This window comes from Nerophis ophidion, linkage group LG13 (genome assembly GCF_033978795.1).
Source record: "Nerophis ophidion isolate RoL-2023_Sa linkage group LG13, RoL_Noph_v1.0, whole genome shotgun sequence".
NCBI classification, from domain to species: Eukaryota; Metazoa; Chordata; class Actinopteri; order Syngnathiformes; family Syngnathidae; genus Nerophis; species Nerophis ophidion.
In genome coordinates this window covers 56,193,531-56,212,362 of record NC_084623.1, presented here as the reverse complement: position 1 = coordinate 56,212,362, position 18,832 = coordinate 56,193,531, and the positions used below count along the sequence as shown (strand labels likewise).

At 40.5% G+C, this 18,832-nt stretch overlaps 1 protein-coding gene across 1 annotated transcript in view; it reads left to right on the top strand.

The window, feature by feature from the left end:
* The window catches only part of LOC133564759 (F-BAR and double SH3 domains protein 2-like), a 163,783-nt gene that overhangs the window by 106,600 nt on the left and 38,351 nt on the right, over positions 1–18,832 (top strand). The window contains 3 exon segments of the mRNA XM_061919244.1: positions 2,021–2,116; positions 13,655–13,771; positions 16,147–16,251. Coding sequence (XP_061775228.1) covers positions 2,021–2,116; positions 13,655–13,771; positions 16,147–16,251 — 318 coding nt within the window.

Below are 18,832 nucleotides of genomic sequence, written 5' to 3'. Positions count from 1 at the left end.
AGACAAATTTACTAGGATAATTCTGGAAAATCCCTTATCTGCTTATAGTGTTACTAGTGTTTTAGTGAGATTATATGGTCGTACCTGTACAACCTGAAGGTCGGCCCCGCACCTTTCTTCAGCACCAGTCGACGGGTGGTGGCGATGCCCATCTCTGCCCTTCGCAAGGGACCCTCTTTGAAACACCATAATTCGAAATGATCGCTGCATAAAACTGTACTTTGTGTGTGTGGTCCAATCCAACCGTGTTCGCTTGACCGCTCTGTTGTGAATTATATTTATATAGCGCTTTTTCTCTAGTGACTCAAAGCGCTTTACAGAGTGAAACCCAATATCTAATTTTTTACATATAAACCAGTGTAGGTGGCACTGGGAGCAGATGGGTAAAGTCTCTTGCCCAAGGACACAACGGCATTGACTAGGATGGCGGAAGCGGGAATCGAACCTGCAACCCTCAAGTTGCTGGCACGGCCGCTCTACCAACCGAGCTATACCGTTCCATAGTAAAGCTTCACCGTCATCTTTCTGGAATGTAAACAGCGAAACGCCGGCTGTGTTTGTGTTGCTAAAGGCACCTGCAGCTTTCTTCTTTGACGTCTCCATTATTCATTGAACAAATTGCAAAAGATTCAGCAACACAGATGTCCAGAATACCGTGGAATTATGCGATGAAAGGTGGACGACTTATAGCTGGGAACGGTGCTGGAACAAAATGTCCTCTACAATGCGTGACGTCATCATTCTGCGACGTTTTCAACAGGACACTTCGCGCGAAATTTAAAATTGCAATTTAGTAAACTAAACCGGCCGTATTGGCATGTGTTGCAATGTTAATATCTCATCATTGATATATAATCAATCAATCAATCAATGTTTATTTATATAGCCCCAAATCACAAATGTCTCAAAGGGCTGCACAAATCATTACGACTACAACATCCTCGGAAGAACCCACAAAAGGGCAAGGAAAACTCACACCCAGTGGGCAGGGAGAATTCACATCCAGTGGGACGCCAGTGACAATGCTGACTATGAGAAACCTTGGAGAGGACTATCGACTCTGGACAGCCAGTACTTCATCCGTGGTCATCGGACCGGACCCCCTCCACAAGGGAGGGGGGGACATAGGAGAAAGAAAAGAAGCGGCAGATCAACTGGTCTAAAAAGGAGGTCTATTTAAAGGCTAGAGTATACAGATGAGTTTTAAAGTGAGACTTAAATGCTTCTACTGAGGTAGCATCTCGAACTGTTACCGGGAGGGCATTCCAGAGTACTGGAGCCCGAACGGAAAACGCTCTATAGCTGCAGACTTTTTTGGGGCTCTAGGAATCACTAATAAGCCGGAGTCTTTTGAACGCAGATTTCTTGCCGGGACATATGGTACAATACAATCGGCAAGATAGGATGGAGCTAGACCGTGTAGTATTTTATACGTAAGTAGTAAAACCTTAAAGTCACATCTTAAGTGCACAGGAAGCCAGTACAGGCGTAATGTGATCAAACTTTCTTGTTCTTGTCAAAAGTCTAGCAGCCGCATTTTGTACCAACTGTAATCTTTTCATGCTAGACATGGGGAGACCCGAAAATAATACGTTACAGTAATCGAGACGAGGCGTAACAAACGCATGGATAATGATCTCGGCGTCTTTAGTGGACAAAATGGAGCAAATTTTAGCGATATTACGGAGATGAGAGAAGGCCGTTTTAGTAACGCTTTTAATGTGTGCCTCAAAGGAGAGACTTGGGTCGAAGATAATACCCAGATTTTTTACCGAGTCACCTTGTTTTATTATTTGGTTGTCAAATGTTAAAGTTGTATTATGAAATAGAGGTCGGTGTCTAGCAGGACCGATAATCAGCATTTCCGTTTTTTTTGGCGTTAAGTTGCAAAAAGTTAAAAACTATCAGACTGCGTGGTCGTTAGTAGTGGGTTTCAGTAGGCCTTTAAGACGGGAGCTCGAAATCTATTCTCTGTACGATCGCAAGTCTCACTTAAAGCCTGCTTTTGCTCCTTCCTCAGATCATCCAAGAGTACAACCAGCAGTTGTTCATGCAAGAGAACCCAGTCTTCCACAAAGCACACGACTTCCAGTTCCAGCCCAGCGATTGTGACAAGGTGAGGGAGGGAAAACCACTCCACGCTCAAACTTTTGTCGTACCTTTCTTAGCGACACACAACCACGGTCCGATCCACAGTTCTTGTATTCTCATAGCTTTGATGTATTCCTTGGAAATATGACCTTTTCTCTTGACAGCTTATTAATGCCATGTCTGCGTCTCCACTGGGAAAATCGCTCTCATATTTTTCAAATAACAGGATTAGCCGTTTAATTGCATTAATGTTGTCCGTGGATCACTGTTGCCGAGCAGTGAGGAGCTGACGTGCCGTCCCACGCGGCGGTTTGAAGTATTTCTTGCAAGAGTCTGATCTTAAGACGGTTCTGAGCAGAGGTTTAAAAACGGAAAAACGAGAGTGAGAAAAAACTATTTTGTGGGATTGGGCAATGTGGCTGAAAACTGTTTTATATATCAGTCCATACCGATATGTTTTATGACCTATGGAAAATAAGAACTAGGAGAAAAATACATTTTATTTGAAATGTAACCATCCATCCATCTTTTTCCGCTTATCCGAGGTCGGGTCGCGGGGGCAACAGCCTAAGCAGGGAAGCCCAGACTTCCCTCTCCCCAGCCACTTCGTCTAGCTCTTCCCCGGGGATCCTGAGGCGTTCCCAGGCCAGCCGGGAGACATAGTCTTCCCAACGTGTCCTGGGTCTTCCCTGTGGCCTCCTACCGGTCGGACGTGCCCTAAACACCTCCCTAGGGAGGCGTTCGGGTGGCATCCTGACCAGATGCCCGAACCACCTCGTCTGGCTCCTCTCGATGTGGAGGAGCAGCGGCTTTACGTTGAGCTCCTCCCGGATGGCAGAGCTTCTCACCCTATCTCTAAGGGAGAGCCCCAAACTAATTTCGGCCGCTTGTACCCGTGATCTTATCCTTTCGGTCATGACCCAAAGCTCATGACCATAGGTGAGGATGGGAACGTAGATCGACCGGTAAATTGAGAGCTTTGCCTTCCGGCTCAGCTCCTTCTTCACCACAACGGATCGGTACAACGTCCGCATTACTGAAGACGCCGCACCGATCCGCCTGTCGATCTCACCATCCACTCTTCCCCCACTCGTGAACAAGACTCCTAGGTACTTGAACTCCTCCACTTGGGGCAGGGTCTCCTCCCCAACCCGGGGATGGCACTCCACCCTTTTCCGGGCGAGAACCATGAACTCGGACTTGGAGGTGCCGATTCTCATTCCGGTCGCTTCACACTCGGCTGCGAACCGATCCAGCGAGAGCTGAAGATCCCGGTCAGATGAAGCCATCAGGACCACATCATCTGCAAAAAGCAGAGACCTAATCCTGCGGTCACCAAACCGGAACCCCTCAACGCCTTGACTGCGCCTAGAAATTCTGTCCATAAAAGTTATGAACAGAATCGGTGACAAAGGACAGCCTTGGCGGAGTCCAACCCTCACTGGAAACGTGTCCGACTTACAATGCGGACCAAGCTCTGGCACTGATCGTACAGGGAGCGGACCGCCACAATAAGACAGTCCGATACCCCATACTCTCTGAACACTCCCCACAGGACTTCCCGAGGGACACGGTCCAATGCCTTCTCCAAGTCCACAAAGCACATGTAGACTGGTTGGGCAAACTCCCATGCACCCTCAACAACCCTGCCCAGAGTATAGAGCTGGTCCACAGTTCCACGACCAGGACGAAAACCACACTGTTCCTCCTGAATCCGAGGTTGGACTATCCGGCGTAGCCTCCTCTCCAGTACACCTGAATAAACCTTACCGGGAAGGCTGAGGAGTGTGATCCCACGAGAGTTGGAACACACCCTCCGGTCCCCCTTCTTAAAGACAGGGACCACCACCCCGGTCTGCCAATCCAGAAGTACCGCCCCTGATGTCCACGCGATGCAACCTTCCTCTGATTATAATCCCTCAGCTATCGAGGCAGAAAGGAAATGTCAACACAAGCATGGAAAATAGTCAAAAAAAATGTCAACAAAATAGTAAATTCACATTGAACACTTAACAATAAATAAATGCTTCTTAAAGAGTAATAAAATGGTGCAAAGTGTGAAAATTTAAACAGAGAAACCTGAAACACTTTGCACTATTTTATTACGCCTTATGAAGCATTTCTTACATATTCCTTACTTTAAAGAGCTTATTGTTAAGAGTTCAATGTGATTTTACTATTTTGTTGACACTTTTTGAGTGTTTTCTATGCTTGTGTTGACATTCCCTTCCTGCCTCGATAGTTGAGGGATTATAATCAGAGGAAGTTACATTTCAAATAAAATTGATTGATTGATTGACACTTTTATTAGTACACAGTTCAGTACAAAAAAATATATAGAGTTGGGTTTTCCACTTGACTTTTTTGATTTGAAATTTCCATCCATCCATCCATTTTCTACCGCTTATTCCCTTTTGGGATTGCGGGGGGGCGCTGGCGCCTATCTCAGCTACAATCGGGCGGAAGGCGGGGTACACCCTGGACAAGTCGCCATCTTCTTTTGAAGGTTATTCCTTTTAAAGTCTCTGGTATTTAACTTTTATAGATAGATAGTACTTTATTGATTCCTTCAGGAGAGTTCCCTTAGGAAATTTAAAAATTGTATGCTTGTTTGCAATCAATTTCTTACTCAAAATAATTTTTGTGTCAATCGAATTTTGTTATTTTTGCATTTGGAAGCTCTTCTTTGAAACTTCTTAAAATCTAACCGAACAAAACGTAAAATTCTCGCGTTTTCAAAGTGTAGAAAAAAGTAGCGGCTTATTATGGAGGTTAATTTGTGTCTTTATTACCTTTTTTTTTTTTGAGAAGTAACTGAATTTTTTGCGTTTGAATTTTGTAAACTGAATTTTTTTTTACATCAAATTATACTGAATGAAAAATAAAATTGTTGGATATCCTTGAGATATCCTTTACAGATTGATGTTGGTTTTTGATACAGTGTCGTTTGAGGGATGGAAGGTCACGGTCATTCAATGTTGGGTTCCGTGGAGTGATTTCTCCAGATTCTTTGAACCTTTTGATGATATTATGGAGCGTAGATGTTGAAATCCTTAAATTTCTTGCAATTCCACTTTGAGAATCGTTCTTAAACTGTTTGACTATTTGCTCACGCAGATGTGGACAAAGGGGTGTACCTCGCCCCATCCTTTCTTGTGAAAGACTGAGCATTTAATTGGGAAGCTGTTTTTATACCCAATCATGGCACCCACCTGTTCCCAATTAGCCTGAAAACCTGTGGGATGTTCCAAATAAGTGTTTGATGAGCATTCCTCAACTTTATCAGTATTTATTGCCACATTTCCCAACTTCTTTGTCACGTGTTGCTGGCATCAAATTCTAAAGTTAATGATTATTTCAGTTTGAACATCAAATCAATCAATGTTTATTTATATAGCCCCAAATCACAAATGTCTCAAAGGGCTGCACAAACCATTACGACTACAACATCCTCGGAAGAACCCACAAAAGGGCAAGGAAAACTCACACCCAGTGGGGAGGGAGAATTCACATCCAGTGGGACGCCAGTGACAATGCTGACTATGAGAAACCTTGGAGAGGACCTCAGATGTGGCCAACCCCCCCCCCCCACCCCTCTAGGGGACCGAAAGCAATGGATGTCGAGCGGGTCTAACATGATACTGTGAAAGTTCAATCCATAGTGGCTCCAACACATTCGCTAGAGTTCAGTTCAAAGCGGATCCAAGACGGCAGCGAGAGTCCCGTCCACAGGAAACCATCTCAAGCGGAGGCGGATCAGCAGCGTAGAGATGTCCCCAACCGATACACAGGCGAGCGGTCCATCCTGGGTTTCGACTCTGGACAGCCAGTACTTCATCCATGGTCATCGGACCGGACCCCCTCCACAAGGGAGGGGGGGACATAGGAGAAAAAAGAAAAGAAGCGGCAGATCAACTGGTCTAAAAAGGGAGTCTATTTAAAGGCTAGAGTATGCAGATGAGTTTTAAGGTGAGACTTAAATGCTTCTACTGAGGTGGCATCTCGAACTGTTACCGGGAGGGCATTCCAGAGTACTGGAGCCCGAACGGAAAACGCTCTATAGCCCGCAGACTTTTTTTGGGCTTTAGGAATCACTAATAAGCCGGAGTCTTTTGAAGGCAGATTTCTTGCCGGGACATATGGTACAATACAATCGGCAAGATAGGATGGAGCTAGACCGTGTAGTATTTTATCCGTAAGTAGTAAAACCTTAAAGTCACATCTTAAGTGGACAGGAAGCCAGTACAGGCGTAATGCTTATTAGTGATTCCCAAAGCCCAAAAAAAGTCTGCGGGCTATAGAGCGTTTTCAGTTTCGGGCTCCAGTACTCTGGAATGCCCTCCCGGTAACAGTTCGAGATGCCACCTCAGTAGAAGCATTTAAGTCTCACCTTAAAACTCATTTGTATACTCTAGCCTTTAAATAGACTCCCTTTTTAGACCAGTTGATCTGCCGTTTCTTTTCTCTTTCTCCTATGTCCCACTCTCCCTTGTGGGACATATCCGGTGGCCATGTACTGCTCGCCTCTGTGTCGGTTGGGGACATCTCTGCGCTGCTGATCCGCCTCCGCTTGGGATGGTTTCCCGCTGGCTCCGCTGTGAACGGGACTCTCGCTGCTGTGTTGGATCCGCTTTGGACTGGACTCTCGCGACTGCTTTGGATCCATTATGGATTGAACTTTCACAGTATCATGTTAGACCCGCTCGACATCCATTGCTTTCCTCCTCTCCAAGGTTTCTCATAGTCATCATTGTCACCGACGTCCCACTGGGTGTGAGTTTTCCTTGCCCTTATGTGGGCCTACCGAGGATGTCGTAGTGGTTTGTGCAGCCCTTTGAGACACTAGTGATTTAGGGCTATATAAGTAAACATTGATTGATTGATATTTACATCTAACATAATTTCCCAACTCATAAGGAAACGGGGTTTGTGGGCCGGAATTGATCAGTTTTTGCGTCTGAACTCTTCATATATTTTTCCTCTTTGACATCAGCCTCGCTTTTCCTCTTCCTCTGTATCGCACATCCACGCAATGTCGTCTTTACAAACCTTTCTAACCTCTCTCTTTTTAACGTTCCCCCGTCTCTCCCTGATCCTCGACCCACCCCGGCTAACGCTGCTCCCTCGACCTTTTCCCCAGCTAACTCCTTCCTTGTGTTTGTGTGCCTTCCACGCCGCTCTGGTGCCAGACTCTGAGCTCGGTGCAGCAGTTGGTGGACATTGAGCCTTCGCCCGTCAGTGCCATGAGAATGACGCTGGCACAGGTAGCACGAACTGTTAGCATGCCGTCAGCCATAACTGTTAGCATGCCGTCAGCCATTACCTGCTTGTCTCATCACATCAATCCGACGTTTTGATGCTTCTTTTAGCACGTTAGCGCCCTGTCAGAGATCAGTATTCCTGGCGACTGAACGCCACCACGGTAGTCGTGACTCACTAATGCAGGGGTCGGGAACCTTTTTGGCTGAGAGAGCCAAGAAGCCAAATATTTTCAAATGTAATGAGAGCCATATAATATATTTTTAACACTGAACACAACTAAAAACCTGCATTTTTAATTAAGACCAACATTTCTAGAGTATAATAGGTCTCTTATTCTTTGTAATAACATTGTTATTCTGAAGCTAACTTAGGAGGGGGCGTGGCCTGCGGGTATGCAGCGAAGCGGGATGTTCTCGAAATCAGCGACAGGTGTGTAAATGGCCCAGCTGGGCCTTGTTGACGAACCCCCAAGAGGGCTAGCCCTACACTAACCAATAATAAATCAATTATTTCTTACCCTTAAGGCAACTTCTTGAACAGGTGCGGTAGAAAAAAAGATGGGTGGATTCAAATGCATGAGCATTTTTGTATTTTGAACGTTATTTTTAACACTGTGATTACAAGTGGAATTATTCATTACTTATTGTGTTAAGCAGTGTCAGCTCAGATTTATCCGAGAGCCAGATGCAGTCATCAAAAGAGCCACATCTGGCTCTAGAGCCGTAGGTTCCCTACCCCTGCACTAATGCTTTGTTGAAAATATATTTCATCATAATTAAAAGAAGTCTCATTAATTGCTATCAATAGAAGATGTGTGGGGCCGGAAATTACTGCATATATATATATATATATATATATATATATATATATATATATATGTGTCTTGATTGGATTATCCAGAGAATAGTGCTCGATACCGTGGTAGAGCGCAATATGTAGGTGTGGGAAAAATCACAAGACTACTTCGTCTCTACAGAACTGTTTCATGAGGGGTTCCCTCAATCATCAGGAGATTTTAATGGAAGCATTCACATACAATGGTTTATATAGGGCACAGAGTGGGTGGGTACAGGCAGGCGTAGGGTGTGGTGATTGGCTCATGTGTTACCTAGGAGGTGTTTCCGTCTGTGGCGGCATGTTGAAATGATTTCACAGCGCTTGTTGAGGGATGACAGGTCTGGATGATATGTAATAAACAGTTTCTCTTTTAAGCATAGGTTGCATCTTTTATTACCACTGTTGTAAGGTGTGCTGGATGCAAGAATTTGCCATGTTATTGAATATTCAACATTATTGTCTTTGAGGTTCCAAATGTGCTTGCCGAGTTCTGTAGAATTCCGCAAAGTCTGGTTTCTAAAGGAGGCGTTGTGATTATTCCATCTTCGGTTAATCCTACGTACGTGTCGGATGTGTTAATGTCCTTGCCTGTTACCTTTGCTTGGTAAACGACTGATGTCTGTAAGCACCCTCCGTTGAGAGGGCAATCAGGTTTCTTGCGACAGTTACATTCCTTATTGGTTTCAGGGTCGTTTAGTCTGGGGGTGGGCAGTCCTTTTGCAATTGCTTTGTTGTGGTTTGAAATGATTTGTTGCATGTTATTCATACAGCTGTAGCTCAATTTAATGTTGTTCTTGTCGAATATTTTTTGCCTTTGGGGAAGTGTTTGTCGATCAGAGTGAGGAACTTGTGGCCGATGTTGGTTGAGACGTTTTTGCTGAATGGTGGGTTGTACCAGATGATGTTGTTTCGTTTTCTGCTCTTTTTTATGGTTGGTTTCCTGGAGCGGGTTCATAGGTGAGGGTGAAGTTGTATCCACTTTCATCAAGTGCTTTCTGGTATGGGGGGGGTTGCTTGGTCGAATTCAGCTTTGCTAGCTGACAGCATCGATAGCCTTTTATTAATTCCGGTAGGTATTATTTTCGTGGTGGTGGGTGGGTGGTTGCTGTCATGGTGCACGTATTGGAGTGTTGTGTTGGGTTTGGTGAATGGTCGGTAGCTGTTGTTTCTCAGGTTGAAAGTGACGTCGAGGAAGTTGACGGTTTGCTTGTTGGCTTCAATCGTGATCCGTAGGCCATTTTCTTTGAAGATTTGGCATATGCGCTTCTTGGTGTTCTCGCTGCTCCTTGCCCTATATAAACCATTGTATGTGAATGCTTCCATTAAAATCTCCTGATGATTGAGGGAACTCCTCATGAAACAGTTCTGTAGAGATGAAGTAGTCTTGTGATTTTTCCCACACCTACATATATATATATATATATATATATATATATATATATATATATATATATATATATATATACTCCCACTTAAAATGATGACAGAGGTCTGTAATTATCATCATAGGTACACTTCAACTGTGAGAGACAGAATGTGAAAAAAAAATCCAGGAATTCACATTGTAGGAATTTTAAAGAATTTATTTGTAAATTATGGTGGAAAATAAGTATTTGGTCAACCATTCAAAGCTCTCACTGATGGAAGGAGGTTTTGGCTCAAAATCTCACGATACATGGCCCCATTCATTCTTTCCTTAACACGGATCAATCGTCCTGTCCCCTTAGCAGAAAAACAGCCCCAAAGCATGATGTTTCCACCCCCATGCTTCACAGTAGGCATGGTGTTCTTGGGATGCAACTCAGTATTCTTCTTCCTCCAAACACCACCAGTTGAGTTTATACCAAAAAGTTCTATTTTGGTTTCATCTGACCACATGACATTCTCCTAATCCTCTGCTGTATCATCCATGTATCCATTTTGGTATAAACTCAACTCGTCGTGTTTGGAGGAAGAAGAATACTGAGTTGCATCCCAAGAACACCATACCTACTGTGAAGCATGGGGGTGGAAACATCATGCTTTGGGGCTGTTTTTCTGCTAAGGGGACGGGACGATTGATCCGTGTTAAAGGGGAACATTATCACCAGACCTATGCAAGCGTCAATATATACCTTGATGTTGCAGAAAAAAGACCATATATTTTTTTAACCGATTTCCGAACGCTAAATGGGTGAATTTTGGCAAATTAAACGCCTTTCTGTTCATCGGTCTTTTAGCGATGACGTCAGAACGTGACGTCACCGAGGTAACACACCCGCCATATTAGTTTTCACATTACAAACACCGGGTCTCAGCTCTGTTATTTTCCGTTTTTTCGACTATTTTTTGGAACCTTGGAGACATCATGCCTCGTGGGTGTGTTGTCGGAGGGTGTAACAACACTAACAGGGAGGGATTCAAGTTGCACCACTGGCAAGAAATCTGCCGCCAGACCCCCATTGAATGTACCAGAGTGTCTTCACATTTGACCGGCGATGCTAAGACAGACATGGCACAGAGATGTATGGATAACCTGCAGATGCATTTGCAACAATAAAGTCAACGAAATCACAAAGGTGAGTTTTGTTGATGTTGTTGACTTATGTGCTAATCAGACATATTTGGTCACGGCATGACTGCCAGCTAATCGATGCTAACATGCTATTTACGCTAGCTGTATGTACATTTGAAAGTAAATACACACATTTAATGCGAAACAAACACTTACCAATCGACGGATTTAAGTTTCTCCAGTGTCACAAGATGCGAAAGTCCTGATCGTTTGGTCCGCACATTTTACCGGCGATGCTAATAAGGCAGCCATGCTATGGGCCACTTCATTAGGTACACCCACGCTATGGCCGAATAGCGTCAATAGCTATTCGCTCAATAGCTTCAATTTCTTCTTCAATTTCGTTTTCGCTATCTGCCTCCATACTCCGACCATCTGTTTCAATACATGCGTAATCTGTTGAATCGCTTAAGCCGCTGAAATCCGAGTCTGAATCCGAGCTAATGTCGCTATATGTTGCTGTGGTAACCGCCATGTTGTTTACATTGGCAGCACTGTATGACGTCACAGGGAAATGGATAGTGGTTTCGAAGATAGCGGAAATAAGGCACTTTAAAGCTTTATTTAGGGATATTCCGGGACCGGTAAAATTTTGAAAAAAATGTCAAAAAATACAACAAGCCACTGGGAACTGATTTTTATTGTTTTTAACCCTTTTGAAATTGTGATAATGTTCCCCTTTAAGGAAAGAATGAATGGGGCCGTGTATCGTGAGATTTTGAGCCAAAACCTCCGTCCATCAGTGAGAGCTTTGAATGGTTGACCAAATACTTCTACACAGTGGAGTTTTTACAAGCCTTCTTCTTGGTAGGATCAAAGACAGCTTTTGTGTGCTCGCCGGGAACTCATCGAAACACAAAGTTTGTAATAACTTAGATATAATTATTCTGACAACGTCTTATTCAGCTCACCTAACGCACGCAATCCACTTTGCACACCTCGAGTAGATCGGCTCGGCGTGCTCTATCACGTTTGCATACTCTAACCTTCAGCAAACAGGCCCTTTCCCTGATTGCATGGCAACAGCTGTTTCTAAGGGAGGGGGGGTCATAAACAGCCACTGCCTTTGATTAAAAACAGTTCAAAGAAAATGTCGCATGGCATGGAGTCAGGTCACTATACTAAAGGGGTCACCAACTTTTTTGAAACCAAGAGCTATTTCTTGGGTACTGATTAATGCAAAGGGCTACCAGTTTGATACACACTTAAATAAATTGCCAGAATTAGCCAATTTGCTCAATTTACCTTTAACTCTAATTAATGATATTTATCTTTGTGGAAACACTGATCATCTTAATGATTTCTCAAAATAAATATATTTAGAAACAGATAAATACCAACAACAAAAAAAAGGGTATTTCTGTCCGTCATTCCGTCGTACATTTTTTTTCCTTCTACGGAAGGTTTTTTGTAGAGAATAAATGATGAAAAAAACACTTAATTGGACGATTTAAAAGAGGAGAAAACACAAAAAAAAATGAAAATTTAATTTTGAAACATAGTTTATCTTCAATTTCCACTCTTTAAAATTAAAAATTCTACCAAAAAAAAGAAGAGGAAAAACTAGCTAATTTGAATCTTTTTGAAAAAATTTAAAAAATAATTTATAGACAATTATTAGTAATTTTTCCTGATTAAGATTAATTTTAGAATTTTGATGACATGTTTTAAATAGGTTAAAATCCAATCTGCACTTTGTTAGAATATATAACAAATTGGACCAAGCTATATTTCTAACAAAGACAAATCATTATTTCTTCTAGATTTTCCAGAACAAAAATTTTAAAAGGAATTCAAAAGACTTTGAAATAAGATTTAAATTTGATCACACAGATTTTCTAGATTTGCCAGAATATTTTTATTTTATTTTAATCATAATAAGTTTGAATAAATATTTCACAAAAATATTCTTCGTCGAAAAAACAGAAGCTAAAATGAAGAATTAAATTAAAATGTATTTATTATTCTTTACAAAAAAAATAACTTTACTTGAACATTGATTTAAATTGTCAGGAAAGAAGAGGAAGGAATTTAAAAGGTAAAAAGGTATATGTGTTTAAAAATCCTCATATCATTTTTAAGGTTGTATTTTTTCTCTAAAACTGTCTTTCTGAAAGTTAAAGTAAAATAATAAATTCATTTATTCAAACAAGTGAAGACCAACTCTTTAAAATATTTTCTTGGATTTTCAAATTCTATTTGAGTTTTGTCTCTCTTAGAATTAAAAATGTCGAGCAATGGAGACCAGCTTGCTAGTAAATAAATACAATTTGAAAAAAAAGAGGCAGCTCACTGGTAAGTGCTGCTGTGAAAAACTCAAACCGCCGTCTTGCGGGTTCCAGGGACCACCAAGGAAGGACATGCCTTCTGAGCAGGTGTAGACTTCCTTTCTTTTCCATAAACAAAAGTCTTTTGCGTGTTGCCTTTCAGCCTTCCTGTTGTCTGCGTCTGCCTCTCACTCTCGCTCTCTTCCGGGTTGCACGAGCCGCTGCTCGTGTTGTCGTCTCTCTCTCGTTCCTTCCTCGTACGGGTTGCTCTCGCTCCGCACCATCACCAGCCCCGTTCTCTCCTCCTTCTCCCCTTTTATACAGCGAGAGGAGATACGTTAATCGTGTACAGGTGCGCGATCCTCACTCCTGATCTTATTTGTGGCGTCGCTCCTGGCACGCCTCGCCGCTCGCTCGCCATCCCCGCCTCCTCGCCGCCATCTTGGTGCTTGATTTGGTCGCGGCTAATAAAGTTGGGCACGCTACCAATAAGGAGCTTCCGAATGTTCGCACGTGTGGGTCCGCCTGTGCGTCGACTCACGTCCGTGTGTATGTGTGTGTGTGTGTGTGTGTGTGTGTGTGTGTGTGTGTGTGTGTGTGTATGTGTGTGTGTGTGTGTGTGTGTGTGTGTGTGTGTTGTCAGAGTCGTCAGCTGGAGTCGGAGATGGGGACCACGGAGGAGCACAGTCTGAACAAGGAGGCGAGGAAGTGGGCGACACGGGTGGCCAGAGAACACAAGAACATCGTACACTATAAGCGAGTAAGTCACTCTTCTTACTTTACGGGACTTTTTCTATCCCATATGACACAGGTGTCAAAACTCAAGGCCCGGCGGACACCTGGAAATAATATTTATCAATATAACCTTGTTTTTTCTTACTAAATGTATGTGTTGTTTCCATTTTGACGGGAAAAAAAAAAGTGTACTGGTTGAAATGTGATACTTTTTCAACTTTAACACAGGGGTGTCCAAAGTGCAGCCCGGGGGCCATTTGCCCGCCACACATTATGGAAATGCAATTGCAAAAAAATATATATATATATGTGTGTTGGCCCTGCGATGAGGCGGTGACTTGTCCAGGGTGTACCCCGCCTTCCGCTCGATTGTAGCTGAGATAGGCGCCAGCGCCCCCGCGACCCCAAAAGGGAATAAGCGGTAGAAAATGGTTGGTTGGTTGGTTGGTTTTATATATATATTTATATATATATATATATATATATATATATATATATATTATATTGTATTTTTATATATATATATATATATATATATATATATATATTTATGAATATTTATATATATTTTTATATATTTACATATTTTTTATTTTATATATATTGTGCTTTACTAATAACTGAGGGGAGGTGACGGAAACAGACACCAGAGGACAGTATAGTTCTAAGTATTTATCATATATATATATATATATATATATATATATATAAAGTGGAATGAGGTGAAATCCAACTAGATAAAAAAAAAAATATTTTGTCCATCTTTATTTTATTTACTGTATTTTATTTACTGTATATCTTTATATCCCTGTAATATTTGTCTGATCTTGAATAGGATTGTGCTGAATTTTTTTTATTTCCCCTCAGGGATTAATAAAGTATTTGTGATTCAGATTTTTTTTTGTTTTTTTTTTTGCAATTTATCAAAAAAAAAAAAAATCAATGTTATAATGAATTACTGATCTTTACAAGGCTCCAATTATTTCAAATATTTCACTTCAAAATGTTTTATGTGGAAAATATTGCATATATTGTGTGGTTGCCATATAAGGACATCAACGTTTTATTCGACAAAAGAGCATAAAACAAACAAAATAATAGTTCAAACGTAAAATCCATAGATTTTGATCCTGTAATTTAAGTGTTGAAAGTTAAAAAAAAACTAATAAAAATGTATCACTTTATGAGTGAGGCACCTTTTGGATCCCAAATATATTAAATGGGATTTTATTGATCTTTTCACTGTGATTACTAAAAAATAATAATTAAATAAAATCACTGGGGATTTTATTATTATTATTATAATTATCGTTATTGATCTTTTTAAGGCTCTAATTACTTCACATCCAACATTGCTTTCTGAATGTTTTGGGCAGCGTGGGAAGTACTGCATATTTCAGTTTTATTACAAAAAACAAAGTTGTCTTTGACAGAAAAGGCATAAAACCTTTTTTTATTAATTTTTTTTACTTAATATCAACCTGAAGTTGATACACTGTAGAGATTTACTGTAAACGTTGAATAAAAAACATTAAAAAATGACAATTTAACTTGTTTTTAACATTTTAATAACTGAACCCCTTTTAGTCCCCGGGAGCCCTAAAGGTAAACAAAAAAAAAATCCATATATTTTGTTATGGTTTGAAAAATTTAAAATATCAAAACGGCGCCCGCATGCTTCAATTTTTCCGTGTGTGGCCCTCCGTGGAAAAAGTTTGGACACCCCAGCATCCAATATTGCAAAAAATGTGTAATCATGCGATATTTTTTAATCAAAATGAAAATAAGCAAGTTATCCGTCACATTATTCATTGTAAAAACGGAAATGAAAAAAAATAGACATTTCACTTTAAAATTGACAGTGTTTTTTTACAGCATTTTACTGTAAATTTAAAAAACTTTACCACTGTTTTTTACGGTAAAATTTTATCTACTGAGATGCCAGTTTTTTTTTACCATGAATTCTACGGTTGTTGTTTATTTTTACAGCGTGTTACTTACTGTAAATGGAAAAATGTACCACATTTTTTGCAGTAAAAAAAAAAAACTGGCAGCTTAGTTGGCAGAATAAAAAAAAATGTTGTAAAAACCATCATGGATTTTACAGTAAAATTCTGGCACCAATTTTTCTGGTAAAAAAACAGTGGTACTGTTTTTCCATTTACTGTAATATGTTGTTCAAAAAAAACAACAACACAGTAAAAGTCTTGCGACTGAGTTGTCATTTATTTTACGGTAAAATTTAAAGTTGTTGTTTTTACGGTGTATTACTGTAAGTGGAAAAACGGTACCGCATTGTTTTTACTGTAAAAAAACAAACTGTCAGCTTAGTTGCCAGAATGACTGTAAATATGAAGAATAACCACGTTTTTACAAGGTTTGGTTTTGTGTTTTGCTCAGTCACTGGAGGACTGCGAGAGCCACGGCCTGCCACCCACTGAGCAAGGCAGGGCAGATCTGGAGACCAAGATGGAGGAATCCAAGGAAAACATCCGCAAAGCTGAGGTTTGTGGAGTTTTTCCTCACCGTTAGCACCACACCGTGTTCTCAATCAATCGATTGCACAGCACAGTACATATTCCGTACAATTGACCACAAAATGGTAACACCCTGTGACGGATTTAAGCCGTCGTGTGGGTTGCATGGACCACCCAGGAAGGACATTGCTTTTAGCACAGGTTTGACTCTTTATTTTCCAATATTTTTTTCAACTTGTTTGAGTCCACGTTAATCAATTCATGGTGAATCATGTTTAGCTATACCTTGTCCAGCAGGGATGATACTTGTAAGAAACTTCCTTAATTTGTCGCCACGGAGGCCAGGATTAGTGATTCAAATAGTTCAAAAAGAGTTTGTAAACTACTTCAAAAAGAGTTCCTCTGGAAGTTGGGCAGATTCTGCCATCTGTCCGCTTTGAAGTCCCAGTGGAGTTCTATGAGCCTTATCCTTGGTTGGTTTCAAAGACAGACTTTTGTCTTCTTGTCAGGAACACAATGTTTTTTGTGATAATTTAGAAACAATTATTCTAACAGTACCGGTACCAAAATATTGGTATCGGCACAACCCTGCGTCCAACCCTACTACACGGTACATTTAATTATGAACAATAACCGTTTTAAATGATAACTATGACGACTGTCAGGACTGAAAATATGTGCACTTGTAAACCCTGTTATCTAGTTGGATTTAAACCTTAAATGATTTGTTTCTGCTCTAAGCCGGCTTCAGTAGATCTACAGTGTGGTTTTGACACATACTGTGTAATAACACTGATGTTCACAGGGTTATAAATGATAGTGTTAAAAAAAAAGATGTCTAATTGCCAAGTTGAGTCTTTTTCCCCCCCATGTCTGGCACCCTCTGGTGGCAGCTTTTACACCTACACCCTCCGTGCTCTGACGTGAGTGATATGCTGAGGGGTATTTCAGTCTATTGATAGCATGCCAGCACACACTCACCGTCTTTTGCCGCGGTTTCCTGGCAGAACTGCAGCTGCTACACTTTTGCCGACGCCGTCTTCCTGCTATCTACTCCGGGCCGGCGCTACCTTGACCCAGCTCGTGAATATTTAATGAAACGTCTGCGTTGCAAAGCTCCTGTCGAAGCATTAACAAGGAAATGAGAGCATTGACAATGGCATCATTCACTTTGCTACAGAACTTCCCTTTAAATATCACCATCAAAACACTTTATTCCTTAAAACAAGGGCTGTTAAACAATTAAAATATTTAATCGCGATTAATCGCATTTTGTTCGTAGTTGACTCAAAATTTATCAATACGTCGCAGATAGATGTAACTTTTTTCTCGTAGCCCCTCGTTTAAATATCACCATCAAAACAATTCCTTAAAACAAAGGCTGTTAAACGATTAAAATATTTAATCGCGATTAATCGCATTTTGTTCGTAGTTGACTCAAAATGAATCAATACGTCTCAGATGGATATAACTTTTCTTGTAGAGCCTTGTTTGAATATCACCATTAAAATGCACTTTATTACTTAAAACTAGGGCTGTCAAACGATTAAAAGATTTAGTCACGATTAATCGCATTTTGTTTGTAGTTGACTCAAAATGAATCAATATGTCGCTGATAGATATAACTTTTTTCTCATCGACCTTTGTTTGTATATCACCATCAAAATGCGTTATCACTTAAAACTAGGGCTGTCAAACAATTAAAATATTTAATCGCGATTAATCACATTTTGTCCGTAGTTGACCCACACTTAATCAATATGTCGCAGATAGATATAACTTTTTTCTTGTCGACCCTCGTTTAAATATCACCATCAAAACACCTTATTACTTAAAACTAGGGCTGTCAAACGTTTAAAGTATTTAATCGTGATTAATCGCATTTTGTTCGTAGTTAACTCAAAATTAATCAATATGTCGCAGATAGAAATAACTTTTTTCTCATCGACCCTTGTTTAAATATCACCATCAAAACACCTTATTCCTTAAAACATGGGCTGTTAAACGATTAAAAGATTTAATCGCAATTAATCACATTTTGTTCGTAGTTGACTCAAAATGAATCAATACGTCTCAGATGGGTATAACTTTTCTTGTAGAGCCTTGTTTAAATATCACCATGAAAATGCACTTTATTACTCAAAACTAGGTCTGTCAAATGATTAAAAGATTTAATCGCGATTAATCACATTTTGTTCGTAGTTGACTCAAAATTAATCAATATTTCGCTGATAGATATACATTTTTCTCATCGACCCATGTTTGAATATCACATCAAAATGTGTTATCACTTAAAACTAGGGCTGTCAAACGATCAAAATATTTAATCGCGATTAATCACAGTTTGTTCGTAGTTGACCCACACTTAATCAATATGTCGCAGATAGATATAACTTTTTTTTCATCGACCTTCGTTTAAATATCACCATCAATACACTTTATTACTTAAAACTAGGGCTGTCACACGATCAAAGTATTTAATCGCGATTAATCGCATTTTGTTCGTAGTTGACTCAAAATTTATCAATACGTCGCAGATAGATGTAACTTTTTTCTCGTAGCCCCTCATTTAAATATCACCATCAAAACACTTTATTCCTTAAAACATG